Source organism: Anas acuta, chromosome Z (assembly GCF_963932015.1).
Source record: "Anas acuta chromosome Z, bAnaAcu1.1, whole genome shotgun sequence".
In the NCBI taxonomy this organism is placed as follows: domain Eukaryota; kingdom Metazoa; phylum Chordata; class Aves; order Anseriformes; family Anatidae; genus Anas; species Anas acuta.
Window position 1 is genome coordinate 4278591 of NC_089017.1, and position 24700 is coordinate 4303290.

General features: G+C 44.0%; 1 protein-coding gene and 1 long non-coding RNA gene across 3 annotated transcripts in view; one reads left to right on the forward strand and one right to left on the reverse strand.

The window, feature by feature from the left end:
- The window catches only part of DCAF12 (DDB1 and CUL4 associated factor 12), a 31837-nt gene extending 16247 nt beyond the window's left edge, over positions 1-15590 (reverse strand). Inside the window, exons 1-4 of one of the 2 annotated variants that reach the window (XM_068666018.1) lie at positions 15330-15590; positions 14391-14645; positions 5396-5602; positions 4078-4138 (exon numbers count right to left, since the gene is read on the reverse strand). In XM_068666018.1, the coding sequence (XP_068522119.1) occupies positions 4078-4138; positions 5396-5602; positions 14391-14645; positions 15330-15410 (604 nt within the window). In that variant the 5' untranslated portion in view covers positions 15411-15590. Of the gene's footprint in view, positions 1-4077; positions 4139-5395; positions 5603-9266; positions 9353-14390; positions 14646-15329 lie in introns of those variants that run through there. The other variant, XM_068666019.1, reaches the window with a different exon arrangement.
- A 1248-nt stretch (positions 15591-16838) lies between these two features.
- LOC137848304 (uncharacterized) lies at positions 16839-23718 on the forward strand. Its single transcript, XR_011091266.1, has 2 exons — positions 16839-17562; positions 21181-23718. It is a non-coding gene; the product is annotated as an uncharacterized lncRNA (long non-coding RNA).
- The last annotated feature ends 982 nt before the right edge of the window (positions 23719-24700 follow it).

The following is a 24700-nucleotide window of genomic DNA, read 5'->3' on the forward strand; positions in this document are numbered from 1 at the left end:
GAGGGAAAGGCTGTGGATGTGGTCTACCTTGACTTCAGTAAGGCTTTTGATACTATTTCCCACAGCATTCTCCTCAAGAAACTGACTGCTCTTGGCTTGGACTGGCGCACGCTTCGTTGGGTTAGAAACTGGCTGGATAGCTGGGCCCAAAGAGTCGTGGTGAATGGAGTCAAGTCCAGTTGGAGGCCAGTCACTAGTGACGTTCCCCAGGGCTCAGAACTGGGGCCAGTCCTCTAATATCATTATCGATGAGCTGGATGAGGGGATCAAGTGCACCCTCAGTAAGTTTGCAGATGACACCAAGTTAGGTGCGTGTGTCGATCTGCTCAAGGGTAGGAAGGCTCTGCAGGAGGATCTGGATAGGCTGCACCAATGGGCTGAGGTCAACTGCATGAAGTTCAACAAGGCCAAGTGCCGGGTCCTGCACCTGGGGCACAACAACCCCAAGCAGAGCTACAAGCTGGGAGTGATGGTGGATAGTCGGCTGACTATAAGTCCTACGAGGAGTGGCTGAAGGAGCTGGGTTTGTTCAGCCTGGAGAAAAGAAGGCTCAGGGGCAACCTTATTGCTCTCTACAGATACCTTAAAGGAGGCTGTAGTGAGGTGGGGGTTGGCCTGTTCTCCCACGTGCCTGGTGACAGATCGAGGGGGAATGGGCTAAAGTTGCGCCAGGGGAGTTTCAGGTTAGATGTTAGGAAGAACTTCTTTACTGAAAGCGTTGTTACGCACTGGAACAGGCTGCCCAGGGAAGTGGTGGAGTCACCATCCCTGGAGGCATTCAGATGTAGAGCTCAGTGATATGGGTTAGTGGAAGACTGGTTAGCGTTAGGTCAGAGGTTGGACTGGGTGATCTTGGAGGCCTCTTCCAACCTAGACAATTCTGTGATTCTGTAATTGGCAGGATGCCCACCATTGCAATCGTGAATAAAATAGCTTCACACAAGATCATGTCTGAAGAAAAGACTTTTCTCACAATATTAAGCCAAAATAAGAAACAAAAAGAGTAGGCAAGGAAAGCTGAACTACTTTAGTTCACTGATCAATGCAGACTTAGCCAAAGCCCCATGCCCATCCCTTCTGGTGTTTAGACAACTCAATTCCATCTAAGTCAGCTCTTACAGACTTGACACATACCTCTTTCTTCCCTGTGCTACAGAAAACACATCCCTTCTTTCACAGAGAAAGCATAAGATGTATTTCATGTCTTGAAGGTTCTCGAAAAGACTAAATATCTACATCAGCCAACTTACAGACTTTGGTACATCATAAAGAATAAGCTGCAAAGACACATAAGCAAAACATCTTGTTGAAGTAGTGTTGAATACCAGTGCATCCTAAGATGGCTTTGCCCCCTGGCAGACAGATTGGGTCATTTGCCACCATCACCCAGCAGACAAATACAAAAGAAGCTTCCTAATGGCACTGCATAGCAGCAGGCAGCCATGTCCATTACATCCTGCTACTCAATTTACATGCTGATGGTTTCTAATGGCATCCGATCTTCTTATGGAGGCTGAATGCTCAGCAGTAGAATTTCTAAATATCTTGACAGACTTTAGGAGGAAGCTGTCCCTTTTAATAGCACTAACAGGGGGAAAAGACAATGTATGGCATTTAACTGGTTGGCCCTGAAGCTAAGGAGAGTATCATCGGTTACCTTAGGCTCATCCTGGGAATTATTCATTTTCGTTTGGAACTTTTGGCATGGAAATCTTTGTCTAGTCAGTACAGCAATTGTTGCATTCTCCCGCAGTCACAGCTGCTCACAGTCAAGATGTTTCGTTTTATGCTTATTGACTATCAAAATACACTGCTGCCTGTTTTAGAGGCAAATCTTTGCCTTGTTCTTGTAGAAGCTAACAAAGGCAAGAATAATCAAGCCCATGGCCCACTCTGCACTCTCTCAATATTTTTGACAGCAATGACAAAATGTACTGCTGAAGCTCTAACCTCAAGCTGTATGTGTGTGCTACTGTCTGTCATGGGAAAAAAAAAAAAAGCCCATCTCTTTATTCCTGTGACATTTAACCTATCCCAAGGAAAGTTAACAACAGTTGTGCATTTTGATTCCCAACTCAGAGGTAATTACTAATTTCTCAGTATCTGGAGTTCAAATATTTCTGCTTTGTAGTTTCAGTTACAGATTGCAATAACAGATGTATTATTAAAACAAATGTCAGAGGTTAGTCGTCTTTTTTTTCTTTCCTCCAACTAGATCCGTTAAGTTCTCAAGCATTCAGAACTGCTAATTGCTTTTAACAAGTTTTCCCTGGTGTCTCACATCTGCAGACTAGAGTATACATCCTGCTACAAGTTTCATGCAACAGAGGACATGGCAACCACCTGTCTACTCACACATCCACTCTTGAGCATGCAGAAAACATTAAGAGCTACAGTTCAGCATCCCATGCTGGGCCTCACTGGGTCCTTATCTCACCTGGATTTCTGTAATCATCTTTGCTGTTCTCCTCCGACTTAAAAATGATTTTTGCAATGATTTTTGTAATGCAGGTTTTTAGGTTGGAGCCTCACAAGCATCAACGTAAGTATTAGTTTCAAAATCAAATTCCAGGATTAGCTTTATTTTTTTTTTTAAATAGCTAAGCAAATTATAAAAATCAAATATTTGAATCGTTACGGGACAGTTCTCTGTCATCTACAGTATGACCCCCATGTATGGAATACTATATACACTGTCACCACAGAAAGACAGTAAACTACTAAATTAATGCACTAGGACATTGGTACTGCTGCCTTTACTTAAGTAATACTTTATGAAGATACACCAGTTATCCAACCAGTTACTAAAAAGTCAGTTACTGACCTTTTCTCTTACTGGCTTCCATCTTACCTGCACACGTGTGTATGCACACATATAGCAGTAACTACTAACAGCTTGATAACAGAAACTGAGTTTTCATTAAAAGGAGTCTTTACAGGATTCCAGGTAAACATTGTTGCTCTGCTGTATTCCAAAGTTATTAACTCATAACATGAAATTATTGAAGTTACCCTCATACAAAATCCTTCCCTTGTAACTCACTGTTTAGAGACCCTCTCATGTCAGTGCCTACTAGAAAAACAGTGAAATCCCTCTGATATTAGAAAAAAAATATAATTTAAGGACCAAGAGTGGTTTCAATAACCAAGCTAGTTAGTTCCAAATAGTTTTCAGTGTAGCAGTACCCAAGCCAGACCCTACTGACCTCTTTTAATAAGAGAAGAATCTCAGATACTAAAGAGCTATATAAAGATTAAATATAATTTAAAGCTCAGAAATGAGAACTTGGAAGTTCTAAACTGAAGGTCATGCACTGTAACAGGCTCTTGGAAATTTTGCTTCTCATCCCCATGATGATTTTTATTCAAAGTCCCAAGGGGGCTCTTATCAGTTATTTCTACAATGGGAAGGTCTACTTACAGTACCAGGCATGCCTCAAAAAAAAAAAAAAAACAAGCACATTTGTTTTAACAGGGTTTAAAGGCATTTTCTGAAACAGTGAGAAACATTTAAGAAAACAGTTTAGTGATTACGTTATATTGCTCAAGACACCTGGGTTCAGATAAACCCAAGACTTAAGCTGCCCAATTAAACTCCCTCCAAACAATAGAAAGAAGAAATTCAGACCATGGGGGTTGGCTGAAACCTCTTTCAAGGACTTCTTTTCTCCTACTAATTGAAACGACCAAAGGTAATGAGGCTCCAGGCTCCTACCTTTAGTGAATTCAACTGACACATTTAATTGCAATGACTCCAAACTGCTGGACATAAGGATAACTAGTAGATAGCTCTCAAAGCAGGCCCCATATAGGCCCAGACTACACTTCAAGTGCAATCATGACAAAATGCCAGTTACATCATAGACTGAAGTATTATAAAGTGTTGGGTTTGGAGCATTTATTCCCCCCCACACACACACCTGCAGAAAATCAAAAACAGAAGCACTTGAAACAAGAATACTGGTTATTGGCACTGTTACAATTACTGTGTTATCTTTATGTCTTGATAAAGGTGATTCCCTAAGACTTACCAAGTGCTGTACATCAGTATAGTAAAATAATGACAAAAAAGATTACCAGAAACAGCCATAGTATCACTGATCCACGCAATTGAAAATATCCAGTCCTTATGTCCATCCTAAAAGGAAAAAAAAAAGTCAGATTTGCTGTGCCATTATATTCTAGAGTAGTCTCTCAAAGCAGCGAAGTATTTTTCACTTTGAGTTTTAGTACAAGCATGAAAAGAACAGACCTATGTTAGAAACATTATACAGGTGAAATCCCAGTATCAATCTGGAGTAGTTTAAGTAACCCACAGCATTTTTTTTTTTTTAGTTTCATTAAACTTAGCATATAAAATTAATAGTTAGAGAGCAATTAAGTGATGGAAAAACAGGCCTTAAACTGAAGACAAATTTATCTCACATCTACGAATTTAGATTTTCCATTTTGAAAGCAGTGTTTTTTGCAAAATAGCCACACGCTTCCTCAAACATCCCTACTATAAATGGTAACTAAAACATTATGTTTGCAATAGATAAGCTACAGAATGATTTTTCAAGACTACTACTTCAAGAACCTTTTGTTTGGCATGTAAAGAAACCGGGGGGATCCCTAAGCCTGTAGTTCTGCTTGAAAAGCTGCACAGTCACAGCAGCATGCAATTGAATAGCAAGTCATGAAGAGCTTCAGAGTCAAGCCTTTTCAGCAGCAACAGATAGCCAGCTGCAGAGCTCCAACCTCTGCCGTTGTCAGTAACGTCTAAGGCCTGAGTCAAAAGGAAGGAGAAATGAGAGAAGGGCTTCTGGGACACCACTGTATTCACTTCAACCTTTTTCTTTTCAAGACTGGCTATTTTAAAAAAGTATGAGGACATTTCAGAAATAGACTCTGGTGCTGCTTATATCAAAGTGCCATAAGCCACGGGGTTAGAACTGATCCTTAAAAACAAGATCTGCCTCTGGGATAATGCATACATAGAGCTGCACTGGAGAAGGGGAAAACTTGAATAACTTGGAACATCTTTTCAACTTATCACAAGAGCTTTTTCACTAAAACTAGCTGTGTGTCTCAGTTTCAGCCTTCATCATCACAATTAGACCAACATTTAAGATGTGGTTGTATTTTCAATGCTTAAAAGTAATCTAAGTGGATCTGAATGAGGGCAAGGAAGAAGAAATCTGACTCAGAACTGTCTCATGTGTTTATGCCCTCACTTGTATTTAACATATCTTGTCAAGAAAGACCACTTCACCAGGAATGTTTTAAACCCTTCAGAAATTCTTCACTCTTCACCACAAAACTCCCAAATCTAACCTCGCTTTGACCTCAGGCACTTCAAAGTAGTAATTCTTTTAATTGGCAGAATAAGCTTTCCCCAAATATTCCCACTTACATCTCCCACACAGACAGGATCAAGTGTAGGCAGACGATAAATTGCAAGACTGTTGGGGTTGTCTCCACCTGTGGCCAGAAGGGTCCTTGAGGGGTTGAGCTCAATGGCGTGAATACCACAGCCCTGCTGGTTCACCATTCCAGGTTCACGGTCTTTCAGAATAGGAATCTTGGTAATTTGACCAGTCTGGACGTCTACCACAAATAACTGGAAGAAAAAAAAAACAACAGCAGATGCAAGTCATTGCTGAACAAAGATCAGAAAAACAAGATTTCCACTTTCGCTATAAATCCTGCAAGATAACTGAAAAAATGTATAATTTATTTCTTAAAACTAGTGAACTGGCTTAATTTACACTGGGTTTTATTTCAATGATCCCATTTGGTTTTGAATGCAATGGAAGAGAAAGGAGAAAAAGTTGTCATGGCACATTTCCCATTTAACCAAGCCCTCAAATCTGAAGTTTATTGCCCTGTTCGTTTCTGTGACAAAACAGAATTGTTTTCCAGTTTCTCTTAACACCAGGGAGAAAGACAGACCCACCTCCAAAATGCAAGTAAGCCCAAGAGCACTGGGCACAAATCTCCTGCAGCGCAGATCAGGATACTTACCATGAAGTTTTGGCTTTGACAAATTGACACCTTAGAAGTTTATTTAATTAGAGCTTATTTTCTAGCGATGCACAGAACGGTGACTAAACACAGTACTGCCAGTGTGAATATCAAAAAAAGAAACAGATATCTAGCTACATTCATCAGTCTGCAAAAAGACTAGAAGTTGTAGCTCGACGTCACCGTTTCCTTGGCAGAAAGATCAGTTATAAAGCCTTGCAAGTCTGCAGACATCACTGCACACCAAATTAAATCTGTTCCAATGCATACAACTATAATTTATGATAATGGTAAACGCAATTTACTTAAACTATAGTTTACTATAATGGTAAAGTTTAAATTAGTTTCAGCAAACTATGGTTTACCCTGTCTGCCAAAGCATACCTTCATCTGGGAGGCTCCTGCACAGGATTGTTTCCACAGGTGTTCAGAGTGCAGCTGCACTAACAGCCACGTTGGTGTAACTAAGGGACAATATCTTGTGAGGGAACACGAATGAGAAGCAAGGAAATGGAGTATCTGAGCTGACTTGGCACTAAAGAAAGTGATGTAAAAAAAAAAAAAAAAAATCACAGCCCAAGATTTTTGGGGGAACTCACAGACTTGATCTCTGCTCTTTAATAAGAAGCAAAATTTAAACAAGATTTAGTAGCCTGTTACTTCTGATGTACTGAGCTAGCAGAATATTAATGTCAAATCAAAATCTGGTAAAGTATGGTATGTTAAACTCATTCTGCAGAGAAAGCCATGACCTATTCATCACTATTTATGCCTTGTACCTAGACTTATGCACCATCCTCAACCCACAACTGATCTTCCTCTGTAGTCAGAAGTCTTGCACAAACAGAACAGTTCCTACAGTGACTGAATTTTTATGTTCAGTTCTTTATTTTGTATGCAGGTGTCAGGGGGACAGGCAGCAGCTGAAGCGTAGCTGAGTAGGAAGGAGGCACTGCTCGCTTCTGCTCAGCCTCGCAACACGGCTCACTTCCCAAGACAAGCAGTGAAATCAGAATGCATGCAGCAGCGCTAACCTCATCCCTGAGAATTAACACCTGCCCTACAGGAACACGATGACCACTAATTCCCTCTCCTCTCATCCTCCCCTGTGAGCTTTTATCTTTTCTTCTTCTTTAGTATTTCCTTCCAGTAGAAACTCACAGTTCCCTCCCCATAGCCCTTCAATTACTGTGTGTGTGTGTGGGGGGTGGAACTTTTATGTACCTAAGTTTTAGGATAACAAGTGTCACTTGAAGGTCCTAAAGCTAGCATCAGAAGCATTAATTAGGAAAACACATCCAAATCTCAGGAGGCCCAGATTCAGGGAAGCCATATTTCAGCTGTTAGAGATGCACTCTTCAGAGGGAATCTCAGTAGATATTAGCACTGAAATTAAAAACCCTTCACATTCTCCAGTCTAACACCACCACTGCACACCTGTGTTTGACACCAGGCTAATAACTAAAGAACAAGACTTACTCTAAATATGAAATTTCTTTAATGAACTGTAAACTTACTGGACTGTAAAAGTTAAAGTTGCGTATCTCCAAGTTAAAGAACTTGGAAATACACAATGCTGAAGTATCACAGACCCTCACACTTCAGTTCTGGATCTTCAACCCCATTTTCTTGTTACAAGTTTCCAAACGAAGACATCCTTAGAAGTACCAGGACATACTTCTCGCAGTGCTTTCACCTGCTCCCTCCCCACTCCAATCCATCCTCAGCCCTTGAACTGCTCTGTCGTTTTCTCACTTTTCTCCTCCAATTTTACAGCATTACCTTAACCAGAGCTGCAACTGCTCTTGCAGCATGAAACTTGACATAGTTAAGACACTGGCTTTGTTGTTTCAGCTGTTAAGCTCTAAGCCGGAACTACTCCCCTTGGTTAGTAAGGGACTTGTAAGGAACTAGTTGCAGGCAGTTTACAAGAACAAAATCAGCAAGTACTGCCTGCATGTGCTATGAGTATTGCATCACCTGGGGCAGGGCAGGAAGCTCACAAGCAGCTAACACTTGCAAGCTGAACTCACGCTGAATGCCAGGAAATCTTTCCCTATAAATCCAGCAAACAGAAGCCAAGAGCCAAACAGACGTTAATATTTCGCCCCTTTTGGGCTTTAAAAGTGTCTAGCAAAACAGGCACCCAGCTAAGAACGCTGAAAATTGAGTGCTGTTTTATGAGTTTAGGACACGACAGGAAATCAAGTACAAAATACCTGACTTTTTAAGTGAGTTCAGCCAAAACTCCAGCATGTAGTTACATAAATCTGAAGAAAACAAGTTACCCTGCTTTTTTCAATCAAACTGGTACCATCACTGCTGTTGAAATAAGCACAACTGCAAACAACTCCAAAGCAGCCCCTAAGATTCTTAACAAAGAGCTAATACCCGTGTTATACTTTTTTAACCCCCTTCCTACCAAGTGGGAATAAGAATTTCTTTTTCAGTTATTTATTCATTACATAAAAGCTTAAATCAGCCTCAAAAAACAGGTGCAAACTCCCAGCAACCAAACAGTGAATTGCTTGTCCCTTGAATCCGTTTTATACATAATTTGGTTCCTCCACCAGTGAAGTGTGTGTGCATGTCAGGCTTTAGCATGCTCAGTAACTTGACGGTCAGGACCTCAAGCGAGGGTTGCTCTGGCCAGCTGCCAGACATTCAAGGACCACACTTAGTTTGTGAGGAATGAAGCAGGGTCAGCTATCTTGTTCTTTGTAGGACAATGTTATTTTGACGAGGAAACATGCTGGAGAATGATGTGACAGAAATCTTATCTCCCCTCCTGTTGCTTTTTTTTTGTTTGTTTATTTTTAAAATAAGGCATTTCAGATGTACAGCCTGCAACAATGCTATTGCTCAAGGACCATGGCAGAGCGATACGGCCACATACTGCATTTGTCACAGTCATGACTTTTTAGGATCTGGCCGTACTTTTCACCCCCCATGAAATTACCAAGTGTTTGCCTGGTTTTATTTTGTTCTGCAGAACGGTGAGAAGTTCTTTGGGCCTGTGGCTCCCGTACAACTTGGCTCCCTTGTCAAGCTGCTTACAGTGAAGTTCATCAGGAAGCCGTCCCGCTTCATTAACTAAGGAACTTCATTAATCAGTTTGCCAGAAGTAAAGATTGTGGCACAGAATCAAATTATTGGAAGACAACACTGCACTGCAAAACCCAACCTTCTCATCCATGCAGTACTGAGAGCAGAGCAGTTTGTCAGGCTCTTCATCAAGTCCACTTCATTTTTTGACCTACCTTTAAGAGGCAACAGTTGGGGGGAGGGCTGAGGGGGCAAAGCGACCCGTTCATTACATCTAACTGTCCTTCCCACGCATCTGTAACTGAAAGAATTGGACTGAGCAAAGCAGCAGGTGATGTTTTCACATATGCCACCGTAACATCACATCTGATCTAGCCGTGACCACTTTGGGAAACATTCTGATCATATTATTTTTGGTGAGAAAAAGTTTGAAAAGCCTAATCTTCATGTGGACAACAAGCTTAGAAAATTGTTGAAAGAAATGCTATTTCACAACAGCACATAAAGACTACTTTGTGTCCTCTGCTGCTAGCCCTGCACGTGGAACAGCAGAGAACATGTTGCCCCATCTTTGAGTTGATTGTACAGACCAGTTTGAACAAAACCAAAGCATGCCACCCTGAGCTACACTATGTTTTATTATACAAACAGGACAGACCTGGATTCATGAAGCACAAGGAACTTGCACAAAAGACTGCTTATTCTTCAGGCAAGTATACGTGCTATGTTCTGCACCCCTGCACTTCACACACTGCTCTCAAGTCCCAGAAGCATTCTTATAATTTGTTTTAACATTTGAAGTTACCTGAAATAAACATACTGCCTTGCTAAAAATAGAGTCACCAATAGAGTAAGCTGGGATGGAGTTTCACAATTGGATTAAGCCAGTCTTCGAGAATCCACACACCGCTTCTTCACCCACCCAGTCTCACTGCCTTTGTGGCAATGAGCAGTGCTCAGGTAGCTTCCAGGTCAGCCACATCACCTCGCTGCCTTCAGGGACAATTACCCCTACGCAAAAACCTGCCTGCACACACAGCAGCTGCCCAGCTGCCTCCACAGCCACGTGAACACTGGGAACGAGCAGGTGGGAACATCACATCCTGCACCAGCACAGCTCCGGACTGAAGCTGATCACCAAAGCTTCACCCTCAGCCAAGCTGGAAAATAACAAAGTAGATACAATCTGGAGAACAACGATCAGAACAACAGAACTAATACAATGCTTACAGGGTCATTACACTAATACCATTGCTGGTTGCACTGAGTAGCACTGTTTTTAGTTTATTTTTTTTCTTTTGTCTTCCCATTTCTCCGTCTCTTCTTCTATCCAGATTTCCAACATCTCTATTTTCTCAGTTCATAGAACGCTTGGCATAAGTCTCTCCAGTTCCATGGCAATGCAGATTCACTGCTACGTGCCAAGCCCCAAAGAAATGCTGAATCCTTAAAGACTAAGATCTCAAACTGGTAGGACTCCTTTCCAGCAGAGCTCAGAACATGCACTAATCTTAGCACTAGACCTACTTACAGGTTGTGCAGTACAGAGAACAAGCAGCACAAGAGGAATGGCCTTACACATCCTCCTTGAAAGGGTCCAAAGAGGCAGGAACAACCTAGAACACGAAGGAATGTCTGAGAAGTTAGCAGAAGTAAAAGAAGCCAGCGAGTTGACTCTGAATCCACATTTCCAGAGACAAGGCACTGCAATCAAGCACCCCACCTTGCTATGAAGCCCTTCCAGCTCGTGGGCATATACATCTGATGTCACTGAACATGCTCACTGACAAAAAGTCACATTTGTCAGTTTTTATTTGCGTCCTGTCCTCTGCATGTAGTTTTAGGAGGCTTGCAGACAGCTAACGTGTGTCAGCAGATGGCAGAGGACAGAGAAGTGACTCGGTCTGCTGAAGGGCAGCTGGGCCGCCCACACCATACCTGGCAAGGAAACTAACAGACCCTTAAGGCAGGCACGGGCATCACATGCACTTGACAGAAAACCAAATCCTCCCGAGAGACAAGAAACAACACCTGACTCTCTACTTACAAGGCACTGAAAGCAAGGTGAACGGAGGTGTCGCTTACAAGTGTCAGAGGTTTATTTACGGTGACCAAAGTACGGCGTTCAGTGGACTCTGAGCAGTTATGAACCGTGGTGACATGACTTCCCCCCCCTCCCTGGGAGCAGGAAACAAGCAGTCTTCCTGACTCCTCACATTGCTGGCAAAACCAGAGCAAGCATTACCTCGCAAAGCAAGTGGAAATCATTTTCCCCACAGACATTCCATATTCACAGCTGGAGGAGGAACTATGCATTGTATTCTCACCACTGCTACCCCATGACTGCCAGACTTGTTTATAATTGTATGAGGTGCACTGAACAGACGAGGGATCTCCTGAACTAATTAAAAAGCTCTAAGCAGAAACCAGAGCTGGGCATTTACAGCAGGGCATCCAAGGCAACATGCAAATCCACCAAGGTGAGAAGAAGTACCAGCTGGCCACCAGAAAGCTACCCTTTGTGACTCGGAAAAGCCTCCTGAGAAACCAGAAGAGAATGTTCATTAAGAAAGTTGTGTGCTTAAAAAGACAAATGACAAACATATCTATCAGGCCTTCCTGAGAAACCAAACAAAAAAAAAGTAATATTAGATTCCAGGCAATTAGATTCTCAAGCAACTGGAAACTAATAAGTGTTTTGTATTTAGGGAATGATTTACAGCTCCGGTACTTCTACACGCTTAACTTCACAATTAACAGAATTATGTCTTGAACATATACACAGGACTAAGGTATCAGAATAAGCTGCAAGATGGTGATTTGAACTTTTTTCAGAAGCTGCTTTATCCCTCGCCACTTCCTGAAAAATAGCATACAATAAAAAAGAATGAGTAGTTCATTAATCCAGTGTTCAGTGGTTTCTTTTGCCATAAGCTTGTTTCCTGCATAGTCTCAAAGTTTCTCTACAATTCCTGAACACAACGCACTGATTACGGACAGTATTTTCTTCTAAGATAAAGTATCTTCTAAGGCACCTTCCTCTTCCTTTTCTTCAGCGCCCTGGTGCCACAGCCTAAATACCTGCACCTCACAGATGTGCTTGTTCCTTTATTAGTTTTTCAATACCTCTAAGTAGTCCACTGTATACAAGATCAAGAAAATCCTTGCAAACTTATTCCTGCCTCAGAAAACCCCAGGTGATTGCATTTGAATTTTCAGACACGTGAATGCTCAGATAGGTTCCATAACTACAAATCTAGAAAAAAAGCATGCACCTATAAGAAACTCAAATATTTTAATTACAGCTGTCCAACTGCAAACAGCATGATTTACTAGAGACAATAAAGTTATTTTATATACAGAAGCATACCCAGGGATATTTTTTAGGATAAAATGTTGCCGAAAATAATGCAACAAGTTTCAACACTCATTAAAAGTGAACTACTGACTGAGAGCTCCATATTCTCTTCAACACTTATAGTGACCAGTACTGTGAGACGACTAAAAGCAAAGCTCCTTCTCTTATGATGAGAGCATGTTTTTGTTTTGTTATTAAAAATAGTGAATACTTCTGGCACAGCATAGCCAAAGGCAATCTACAAATGAACTGCTAAAAGCTCCCCGTGCCATGTTTAAGCTTGGATTAAAGCAATTGCTTTGGTTTATAATTTTCTGTTGCATTAACTTTAATTACATGCAACACCAGTGCAGTGAACTCCATTAAAGTTAGACAAGTTGTTTTAGATTCACTCCCAATTTAAATGCCACAATTGCTTGCTCAGGAGATAAGAGAGAAAATCTTGCAGTTAAAACGTTCTTTGTTCAACTCTCTACTCAAATGTGAGCGCAAAGCAAGCGAGCTAAAGCTACTACAGCATTCCTATTTTATATATTTTACACCATGACGGTGATTTTTGCCATCAGTACGTTTCGCCTAGCAAAACACAACGTCCATCTGTAACGTAAGCCTAGCTGCAGAAGCAAGTACCTCCTGCAGCGTATGCAGAGCTAACAACAATGTGCTTGAATCCCTCTTCAGTTCCCTGATTGTTTGGCCACCAACAATTTCTGCAAGGTTGCGTTAACAACACACTTGCCCATTTATCTTCACTGCTGCTGTGGAACGAGGGAAGTTACAGGACACAGCAAAACTGCTGCGGCACTACAAAGCCTGCAGTGATCTCGCTTGGGCAAGCAGGATTTTGAGAGCTGGTGTTCCAGCAGGAGTTTGCCTCCTGGAAGCTGTTCCACAAAGGGTGCTGGCTGCTGACCGGCTGAGGTGATAAGCATGTGTGGAGAAAGAAGGCAGACAGATTCTACTTTGCTAGATTCCTATTATAAGGCTGTTTTGTTTATACAGCTAGGCCTTGCTTCTTAAAGTTGCTACATGAAAGACTCCTGCTGTGCAACTATGAATAACTGTAGAACACTTAAAATAAATAAATAAATAAATAAATAAAGATCTGTTTCCCTTGCAAGTCAGACCGCAGAGCACAGCTTCTGCGCAGAAGTCATGAAAGCAAAGAAGCAATCCCATTGACTCACATACTTTGAGGACTATAAGCTGCTGGATCTATAAGTTCCTTGCAACACTCAGCTCATTTCAGCAGGACTAACCAACCTATGAAGAACAAATTCCGAATTTTGCACTAATTCAATCAGAACTAAATAGGCGAACTTGCAGCACTGGCCAGTGAGGCCAAACCACCAGCCCCAGGAGAAAAGATTTACCTGTTTGTATAATCTCCTCCATTTACTAATCACATAAGACACTATTTTAATATTCCCCTATAACTTTTCAGATCCAAAACATTAGTTTAAGACCCTGTGATTTCAGTATCTGTAAAACGATGTAACAGTATATGAACTAGATGAGTTACCTGAACACTAGGACAGAACACCACATAAAACCAAACTGACTGAGGATGAATAAGAAAAAAAAAAAAAGAATTTTTAGTAAATTCTTTCAGACACTATCATTGAGAAATCACAGGGACAGTCACTAACTCCCTATTTGCAAGGTAAAAAGAAAGATTCAACCCCCCTGTTGCACCTCATCCCCAGAAAAAGTCAATTGCCCTGTGCAGATTAGAGATGCTGAGCACAGGCACAAGCCTCATGGATTGGTCCACAGCCACCTGTGCAGAACCACATTTTCCGATGAGAATAGTCCACAGCTAAATAATACATTCATTGAAAAATCATCATGTATGATTTTGACTCTGTCTGTAATTACTTCCTAACGTTTTCCTTGGCAGCCCACATGCTTGGATTATGGAGAAAGGGGAGAGGGAGAAATAACAAGCAAGTGAAAGAGGAGTGAAAGAGGTGGCACTTACTGTGTTGCATTTTGTCCCGCACACCACTTGTCGGTGGTTCAGCCACTGGGAGGCAAACACTTTATTAAGGGTTCCAAGGTGAAACTCTCTCTCCTTGAGGAGGCTGGGAAGCTGCTGGGCTGCGTATCCATGCAACAAGCGGTGGTAGCTGGACTCATTCTGCATCCGCACCTCTCTACCTTTCAGGTAGTACACCAGGGACCGCTTCACCGGGGGGAGCCTTTTCCTTTTGTGAACCGAGTGATCCCACCCATACTGCAAAAAATAAACGCGGAAGTTAGAGGAACTTAAAGCAACGCCCTTGTAAATCCAACACACTGAAGTCCGCCTGGCTGCCCTACCGAATACCACACCCGACGAGCTCGGCACTGCCGGCCTCAGTAAGATTATAGAATTAAACAAATATTTGCCATGGAAGCAACACCGCAGCGATACCCCAATCGCTCCACGCTGCTCCACCCCTGCTTACAGAAACAGGAGAAAAGAGGAAAAACAAACAAACAAACAAACACATTTTAAACAGGCGAGGGCTGCCCCCAACCACCCACACCGTTCTGGGGACACAGGAGGGGAGGAGGGGGGGGGAAAAGCTGGGGACCGACCGGGGTGGGGGCCGTGTGCCTCCTGCGGCCGGCTTTGGGGTCGGCCCGGTGCATGGCTGCGGGGCTGCGGGCGGCGGTTACGGGACGAACGGCGGCACCCAACGGGAACCGGGGGGGGGGGGGGGGGGGCAGAACCCTAAGGGGGGGGGGGGCAGAACCCAAAGGGAGGGGGGGCAGAACCCATAGGAAAGGGGCTGAACCCAAAGCTGGGGTGGGGCCCCCAGACTCAGGACACCCCCCTCAGGGCCCCCCCTCCCCCCTCAGGGCCTCCCCCTTCCCCCCCCCGTTTCCCCATCGCCTCACACCGCTCCCCCCTCCCCCCCCCCCCCGGGCCTACCTGCTCCCCATGGAGCCCCCCAGGCCCCGCGGCGGCCGCCGCCGCCGCTTTCCGCTTCCTGCTAACTGTTTTCCGGGCCATAGTAGAAGGAAAGGGAACGAGAGAAGCCGAGAGCCCGGCCCGGGCCCCACATGGAGCAGGCGGCCGCCAGGGCTGGGGGCATAGGCGTGAGGGAGCCGAGCCGAGCCGGGCCGGGCCGCGCCTCACGACATTGCCCCCGACCTCTTTGCGACAAATCGCGGCGACGCTTCACGGCCCCCCCCCGGTTTCGTAGCACCGCCCCCCACCGGCCCCCGCCCGCCCGGCGTTGCTAGGCAACGCGCGCCGTCGGGGGGGGGAGCGGCGCCCCCCCGCGGTGGTTGTTGTTGTTGGGGGGGGGGCGGCCCCGGGACCCCCTGCTCGGGTCCGGGTGTCCCTCGGTGTCTGTTCCCCGCAGAAGCACGAGTTGTCTCTTGTCCTGGCTCAGAACCTGAAATTCCCCGTCCTGGGGAGTCAAACTACCTCAGTGCCTTGTCACCTCTGCTGTCACCATGCAGCTGGGGTTGCCATTTCTCCCTGGGAGCGCTGCCAGAAGCTGCACCAAGTGCTCCCACACGCTCTGCTCTGCCACCCCCTCGCAGCTCTCCATCAGTCTCTGGCATCCTCTTGTTCTCCCTTTTCCTCCTGCGTTGCACCTATCCCTTGCCATGACAGCTTCTGGGGTTCCTCCATGCCAATGGGGTACCTCCCTGTGCTCAGCCCAGCCAAAGAGCCTAATGCTTAAAAAAATCATAGAATCGCAGAATCATTAAGGTTGGAAAAATACCTCCAGGATCATCTGCTCCAACCGTCCCCCTACCACCACTGTCACCCACTGAACCCTGTCCCCAGGCACGTCCAACCTTTCCTTGAACACCCCCAGGGACGGTGACCCCACCACCTCCCTGGGCAACCTGTCCCAGTGCCTGACCACTCCTTCTGAGAAGAAATGTCTCCTCATTTCCAAGCTGAGCCTCCCCTGGTGCAAATGGAGGCCATTCCCTCTAGTCCTATCACTAGTTATCTGTGAGCAGAAGCTGGTCTGCTCTGAGCGTCCTCTTCTCCAGACTAAACAACCCCAGTTCCCTCAGCTGCTTGGGTCCTGTCGGGTCAGTCTGCAGTCTGCCTCACAACAGCAGCTGTGCTTTGACTCCCCTACATCCCTGTTTTTTCACCAGAGCAAGGAACAACACATGCCACATAGTGGGGATGCAGCACCTGCCACGTGGGCTGGCACATTGCGCTGCCCGTGGGCATATCTGCAGAGCACCGTGTTCTGCACATCACCCCAAGCGACATCCATGTGGCTGTGGGAGCGTGAAGTGAGCAGCTTTTTCCATGTCAACCTGTCATTTCCTAGCTAACAAGTGCACATCAGTGCTCACTTCAGATTTGAAGATACTTTAACCATCCTGGAAAATAGGTCATCAATCTCCTGTTTTTACAGGTGGGCATACCAAAACATGCTTTCATGCTGTAGACTTCAAATGCCTTAACACTGTGGGAATAGAAATGTTGTTTTTGCAGAGTTACATTGTTTAGAAGGAGGGAATGTGGTACTGAGATATGCTTACAGTGATAAGAAAGTTTAGCAGGCGACCTAGTAAAATGCAGACAACCAGTCTCCTTAGGACAATTAGGTGAAAATCACGGTGTCAAGTCAAGTCAGATAAGTGAAGAAACATTACCACTTCAAACAGTACAAATGTCAAAAGAAATTTGAAATTTAACAGGCCGGCAACTGAAGGCCATGCATTGTTTGTGAAGCATCAGATAGATTGTGAACCTGGATTACCCACTCAGTGGGGAAACAGGGGAGGGTCCTGCCATCAAAAGGTATATAAACTGTGTTTTGGAACTAGTAGATGCGCTCTCTCCTGCTTGTGGGGCGCCCGCCATTGCAATCGCGAATAAATTACTACTTCACTGAGATCCTCGCCTGAGCCTAAGTTATTGGCTACGGAGTGTTTCTCACAATCTGGGGGCTCGTCCGGGATCCAGTCACCTACTGGGGAGCCCCACCGCCGCAGCAGCAGGAAGGCATGCCCCGCTGATTTCAGCGGTCCTGTGCATCGACGGTGGCGGTTCTGCGGAAAGCTGACAGAGGGCCCGAGACTGGTTAAAGAGGCAGGATCCGTGAAGTAGTGGGGAAAGGAAGAAGGTAGGCACTCCGGGTTTTTAAGAATCGATCCGGTAACTCTGTGCACAGACCAAGGTAAGAAATATTAAGTATTGCCTTGGGGGTCGGGTATCTGGTGTATGGTAAGCCCTTGCATGGGGAAGTGCTGGCACTACACCAGGGGAATCTGGTGTACGGTAATCCTTGCACGGGGAAGTGCTTGGAAGTACACCAGGGAATCTGGTAAACTCAGGTGTGCGGTAACGCTGGCACGGGGAAGTGCTTGGCGGTACACCCCCATCTTTCAGTACGTTGGTGTGTGGTACACTGCAGAAGGGAAATTTCTGTAGCACATACTGGCGAGGGTTAGGAAAGATGGGAAGTACGAGTTCCAGGGAATCTGGTAAACTCATAGGTGTGCGGTAACGCTGGCACAGGGAAGTGCTTGGCGGTACACCCCCATTTTTCAGTACGTTGGTGTGTGGTACACTGCAGAAGGGAAATTTCTGTAGCACATACGGGCGAGGGTTAGGAAAAATGGGAAGATATGAGTTCCAGGGGACAGGGAGATATCCCTGGGGGAGTGCCTACTAATAGTTCTTCCTGAAGAATTATAAGAGATTGGAAACATAATCCCAAAATTAGAGGGATTGTAAAAGAAAAATAATTAAAAAAAAAAAAGGTTAAATATTGTGTATCAGTCTGGACAAAAGAACCAATTAAGGAAACAGCAGTATTTTGGCCAAAATACGGGTCTGATGAAAATTCAGGCTTTAAATTTATGTGTAAACAAGAAGATTCCTTTTTCAGAGAAGGAGCCAAGTTATGCTCCCTATAATCTTAATATTGAACTGGTGACAGCAGCAGTCACTCCAGGAAGGGAGACAGGGACTGTAATTAACACTGTCCCTAAAGAAGGATCGTACTCTAGGTTCTGGCAAGAATTAGAACAAGGTAGAAGAGATATTGAGAATTTTGCCTTCCCTGATACTAACAGTACTAACACTAACTGTGTATCCTCTTAGGTGAACTACCCCCCACTCCTTACCAGCAGAGAGGTTAGGACTTTTAAGAAGGAGAGGAAGTCTTTATTTGAGGACCCCGACAGCCTAGTTGAACAATTAGACCAGTTCCTACGACCTGATTTATACTCTTGGGGGAGGGAATTATGTCTATAAGTATGTTGTTTACAGGGAAAGAAATGGGAATGATCAGGAGGAGAGCTGCTATACAAGAATGGGAAAGAGCTCATCCTCCAGGACCAGGGGTAATACCGGCAGGGCAGAAATACCCACTTGCCAATCCTGGCTGGAATAATAATAGTGTGCAACACAGAAATCATATGAGAGACTTGGGGTCAGAATGAGAAAGTACTTGGGGATGAGACCTGAGGACCCAGTATCCCAAGGGCTCTTGAAAGTTCATGGTGTGATTAAAGCCTGGCAAAATACACAGAAAATGATTCAGAAGGTGGGGGGGATGTAGTGAACAGTCACTGGGGGACCCTCCTGCGAGAGGCCTAGCAGGGACAGGCAGATAAGATGTTTTAAGTGTGGCCAGGCTGGCCACTTCGAATAGGAATATCTGGAGTGGAAGAAGGAAGAAAGAAGGAAAATGGGATGAAATATGCTATATTGATATGTTGTTTATCTTGGAGGGAAAAAGTATGGAATTAAGTTGGACCCTGACTGAGACTTTGGTGCTGGTATTAAAGTACAGGCTGGAGAAAGATAAAGGAAGTGTTAAAAGGGTTGCTGAAGGGGTTAAAGGTGTGGCATGTAGTATTTAACAGAGCTGTTTGAAGTTGAATGAGCAGGGAAAGGGGATGTAGGCATTATCTAAGTAACAGTCTAGAAGTTTTGGTATATTTGCATATTTGCTGTGGTGTTTGGTCAGTTTCCCAAGCATCGGGGAGGGGGGAACAGCCTGCTCCACCAGGAGCCTCTCCAGCGGCCGCAGGGGGGCTTCCTGCGGCCTTCGGCTCCAGCGCCTGGAGCGCCTCCTCCCCCTCCTTCTGCACTGACTTTGGTGCCTGCGGGGGGGGTTTCTCGCTCTCCCAACTGCTGTTGAGCAGCAGGTTTTTGTTTGTTTGTTTGTTTGTTTGTTTTTGTGGATGTGCTCTCACAGAGGCACGGCCTGTATTGCTCATGGTTTGGCTCTGGGCAGCAGTGGGCCCCTTTAGGGCCAGATGAAATTGTCCCTTATGTGCCACGGGGAGGCTTCTGTTTTTTTTTTTTTTCCTCACAGGGGCTGCCACTGCAGTTTCCTACCCCCCCCCACTCACAGCCCCCGAACCTTGCCATCAAACCCAATACACTGGGGAGCAGCTAGGTCATTACTGACTTGTAAAGTATCAGGGATTAAATTAACTAATGAAACCCTAAAAAGTGATGGGGGTAGAAGGGACTGGAATAACAGTGCCACTTTTGGGGGATACCAAGCTGAGACCAGGGGATAAAATGATCACTGGGTAATTATTGTATGTACCCAAGGCAGGGACTAACTTGTTGAGAAGGGATTTGATGATTAAATTGGGCATTCAAATAGTAAATTGTTAGACTGGAATAACAGTGTTATTAATGGAGTGCTCTCAGGCCCTGAGAGCAAACATACATGTATATTCACCTCTGACTGGAAAGACCCTGAAATGGGGGCGGAAGCAACAATATAGGTGGACAATTTTACCCCAAGGGTTTACTGGGCCACCTATCTATTTGGTTAAGTTCTAAAAAAGATTTTGGAGCAATTACAACCTCCCAAGGGGGTATTAATGTTAACAAATATATGGATCGTTTTCTATTGTCAGGACAGGAGAAAAGAGTTGTGAAGAAAGCTACTAACAAGCTATTCAACTTTCTGGGAAAGCAGGGCTTGGGAGTATTAAAAAAAAAATAAATAAATTACAATATGGAGAAAGAGAAGTCAGGTATTTAAGGCATCTAATGTCTGAAGGAAAACAAAGAATAAATGCAGAGAGGATTCAAAGAATTGTTGAAAATTAAGAAAGAACTAAAAAGTTTTAAAAGAAAGATTTTTTTTAAGAAATCAGGAGCCATGAAGTCTGAAGGAAAATGGATACTCCCTAATGGGAGAGAAATGCTGAATAAAGTGATAATGAGGCAAATATTAACTGTTTTACATCAGAAGAGTCATTGGGAGGTGCAAGCAATATGTGATAAGAAAGTATGTCTGTGTAGGAATATACACTTTAGGGAAGCACATATGTAGAGGATGTACCATATGTCAAAAGGTAAATAAAAAGGTCTTCTGTAACCCATCTAGAGGGGGACGGGAGCCAGGGGTTTGACCTTTCCAAAGTATACAGGTAAACTTTACTGAGTTACTTGTTTGTCCTAATTGACCACGTGACTGGATGGGTGTAAAGCTTTACTGCAAGGGTTAAAGCAGGCCTTAGAGATTGAGTGGGATTTTCACAGCCCCTGGTACCCCTCCTCTTCTGGGAAGGTGGAGGGAATGAATCAGACATTAAAGAAGCAATTAACTAAACTAGTGTTAGAAACCCAACTTCCTTGGGTAAAATGCTTACTCCAACAGGTTTAAACAGCACCAAGAAAGGATATAGGAATTTCACCATATGAGATGCTGTTCAGATTGCCCTATCTGGGCAGAAGGGATGAGATACCACAATTCAAAACAAGAGAGTTTTCTTAAGAACTGTATTCTGGGTTTGTCCTCTTCTTTGTCATTTCTCAGGACCTGTGGGTTGTTGGCTCAAACCCCACCTTTGGAATTCCCCATTCACCACCATCACCCAGGAAACCGGGTCCTGATTTGGACCTGGAAAGAGTCAACTCCGGCCTGAATGGGAAGGACAATTACTAACCACTGAAACAGCCATAAGAACTGCGGAAAAAGGTTGGACTCACTATACTCGAGTGAAGGCATCCGTCGACGCTAGTACCTGGGAAGCTGTTCCTACAAAAGACTTGTTGGAAGTTGAAATTGAATAGAAAAATCTCATAGTGGACTCTGAGCAGGATAAGAGCTTACAATTGTAAACTAACCTTTATTTTCACAGGTAACTAACGACTGCGACTTGTGATTGAAAGAAAGAACAGACCTATAGCAAAATGCAGTGCTCCCAAGGGGGGGGTTGTTATAGTAGTAGTGTACATCTTATTTTTTTGTATCGATAATTATTTGGAAACCTAAGGTTTAAAAATAATGACAGGGAAAAATTGATTACTAATTTTGTTTTTAGTGATTCTAGGCCTCAGAGAAGGCCTTGGTCAATTGGCAACTTGCAAAAGGCATGACCAGATAATAGCAAAAACGGGATACCCCATCAAAATATGGGTGACTGTGACAGAGGGTTATGTACCACATTCTGTCACGTTTGATGTTTGTGAGGTGTTAGCTTGTGGAGATCTAAATGCCCAACGACAATTGAGCAGAGAGAACAAATAACTGGGAGAGACCCAACAGCCAGATTGAGAATAGCTGTATGGAAACAATCCTCTATTGCCATCAGAGAAAGGGAGAAACTCAAGGAGAAAACAGGAGAGAAAACAGGAAGCCCTCTGAAATGTGTCAGTTCAAACAAGGTATGGGGATGTGAATGCCTGGATAGAATGGGTCAAATATACCGTCCAGAGTCTCAACCGTAGCTACTGCTATGCTTGTGCCTCGGGATGACCGATTGCCCAGATAGTGCCTTTCCCATGGGGGTGGACCAAAGACTCCCAAGGGATGCGATGTATGATTGCATTGTACCAAGAAAAGACTGCCTGGGGAAATGAGGCCTGTAAGTCTCTCTTTGCTGTTCCTTGCATGATAACAGTATCACGGTTCCCCCTGCATTCTCTACAGCTATAGGTAACCATACAGCTTGCCTCTCACGGCAGGGTGTGAGTGCTACCTGGCATCTACGAGAATTTGCCTTGTGCTACCAAGGACTTGATGGGAAACTGCTCAAGACTAGAGATCCCCAGGGCAGATCTCTGGTGGTACGGTGGAGGGAAGATCTTACGGTCCACCCTACCATCTAATTGGGAAGGCACTTGTGCACTTGTTCAATTAGCTATACCCTTCACCCTGGCATTTGAAAGAGAAACATCACAAATACCCAGAGGAAGTAAAAGAGGCTTAGGAATATCATTTGATGATAGAGTATACATAGATTCTATTGGGGTACCTAGAGGAGTTGCAGATGAACATAAAGCCAGAAATCAAATTGCTGCAGGGTTTGAGTCACTGTTCTGGTGGGTAACAATCAATAAAAATGTGGATTTAATTAATTATTTCTATTATAATCAGCAGAGATTCATCAATTATACCAAGGATGCGATGAGAGGAATCTCTGAACAACTAGATGCCATCAGCAAAATGGCTTGGGAAAACAGGATAGCATTAGATATGATGCTCGCAGAGGAAGGAGGTGTGTTTGTGTGTGTAATACTGAGCAACCATTGTTGCACTCTTATACCCAACAATAGTGTCCCAGATGGCTCGGTAACAAGAGCATTGTAAGGGCTTACCACCCTTGCCAGTGAATTGGCAGAAAAAAAAAAAATAAAATAAAATAAAAAAAAATAGGCATATTTGCAACATTGATCGTAGTTGTAGGAGTTTTGACAGCCATTGGTTGCTGCATTATCCTCTGTGTAAGAGGACCAGTACAGTGGTTAACTGAAACCGCACTATTGAAACAAATGACCATGGAGCCACCACCTTACTCAGATAAGGTGATAATGAGGAGATGGAAAGCAAAGAAAGCAAAGAAGAAGAAGTCTATCAAATTGCACCTTAGAGAAAGGTTTTGCAAAAATCAACAGTTTATAAAAAAAGAAAAGGGGGGAATTGTGGGAATAGAAATGTTGTTTTTGCAGAGTTACATTGTTTAGAAGGAGGGAATGTGGTACTGAGATATGCTTACAGTGATAAGAAAGTTTAGCAGGCGACCTAGTAAAATGCAGACAACCAGTCTCCTTAGGACAATTAGGTGAAAATCACGGTGTCAAGTCAAGTCAGATAAGTGAAGAAACATTACCACTTCAAACAGTACAAATGTCAAAAGAAATTTGAAATTTAACAGGCCGGCAACTGAAGGCCATGCATTGTTTGTGAAGCATCAGATAGATTGTGAACCTGGATTACCCACTCAGTGGGGAAACAGGGGAGGGTCCTGCCATCAAAAGGTATATAAACTGTGTTTTGGAACTAGTAGATGCGCTCTCTCCTGCTTGTGGGGCGCCCGCCATTGCAATCGCGAATAAATTACTACTTCACTGAGATCCTCGCCTGAGCCTAAGTTATTGGCTACGGAGTGTTTCTCACAACACCAAGATGAGACAGTCACCGAGATGAGAAGAAAAGCAGGAATTTGTGTTGTAAATTGTCTAACTTCAGTGGCATCTCCATCCATCTGTTCAAGACTAGAGCTCAAAGACAAATTACGCATGTATTGAAAGAGAAGGTGGTCAGATATTTACAGTCTCATATATATTTGTCCTTTGGGATCCTGTAAATAAAGATAGCTGTTGCACTTTATCCAACAATCCAGTATCTTTGTGTGTGTTTTTCTTCACTTTTGGCTTTTGATTCTATTGCTAGACTAAGCTGGAGGACCTTGACAGTGTTTGTCTTCTAAGAAGTGGAAAGGACAATCTGTTTCCTGATATAGATTAAGTACATCCTTAAAGTTCTGATAAATCTAACAGAAGTCCTAAATATGCATTTTTATTTTACATGGAATGGATATGCTATAAAACAGGAATGGATATGCTATAATACAATGGTGTTAATTTAGGCATACGAGAGGCACAGGCTAACTGTTTTCTTTATTTTTGAGCAAATGTGGCTTGCTGGGCAATACCTAGAGGTCAGGGACAGGAATCTTTTTGGCAGGCCATGCCCGTGCTGCTGGTGAGAAACAAAAGGCAGCCTTTATATCCTAGTCCTGAGGGTAAGAGTGGAGTAGGATGACCACACTGTGCTGGAGGGACACGGGAAGGGTATTCTGGTAGCTTGATAGGCAGGATGCATGGGTTTGTTTTCATGTGCATCCCTTTGGAGTCAGCCTGCAAGAGTGTTAACTGTGACTGTAACATGCATAATTTATACTTTAGTCTCTTATGTGGGAAAATCATAGAATCACAGGATGGTTTGGGTTGCAAGGGACATTAAAGATTGTTTACTTCCAACCCCCCTGCCATGGGCAGGGACACCTCCCCCCAGCCCAGGCTGCCCAAAGCCCCATCCAGCCTGGCCTTGG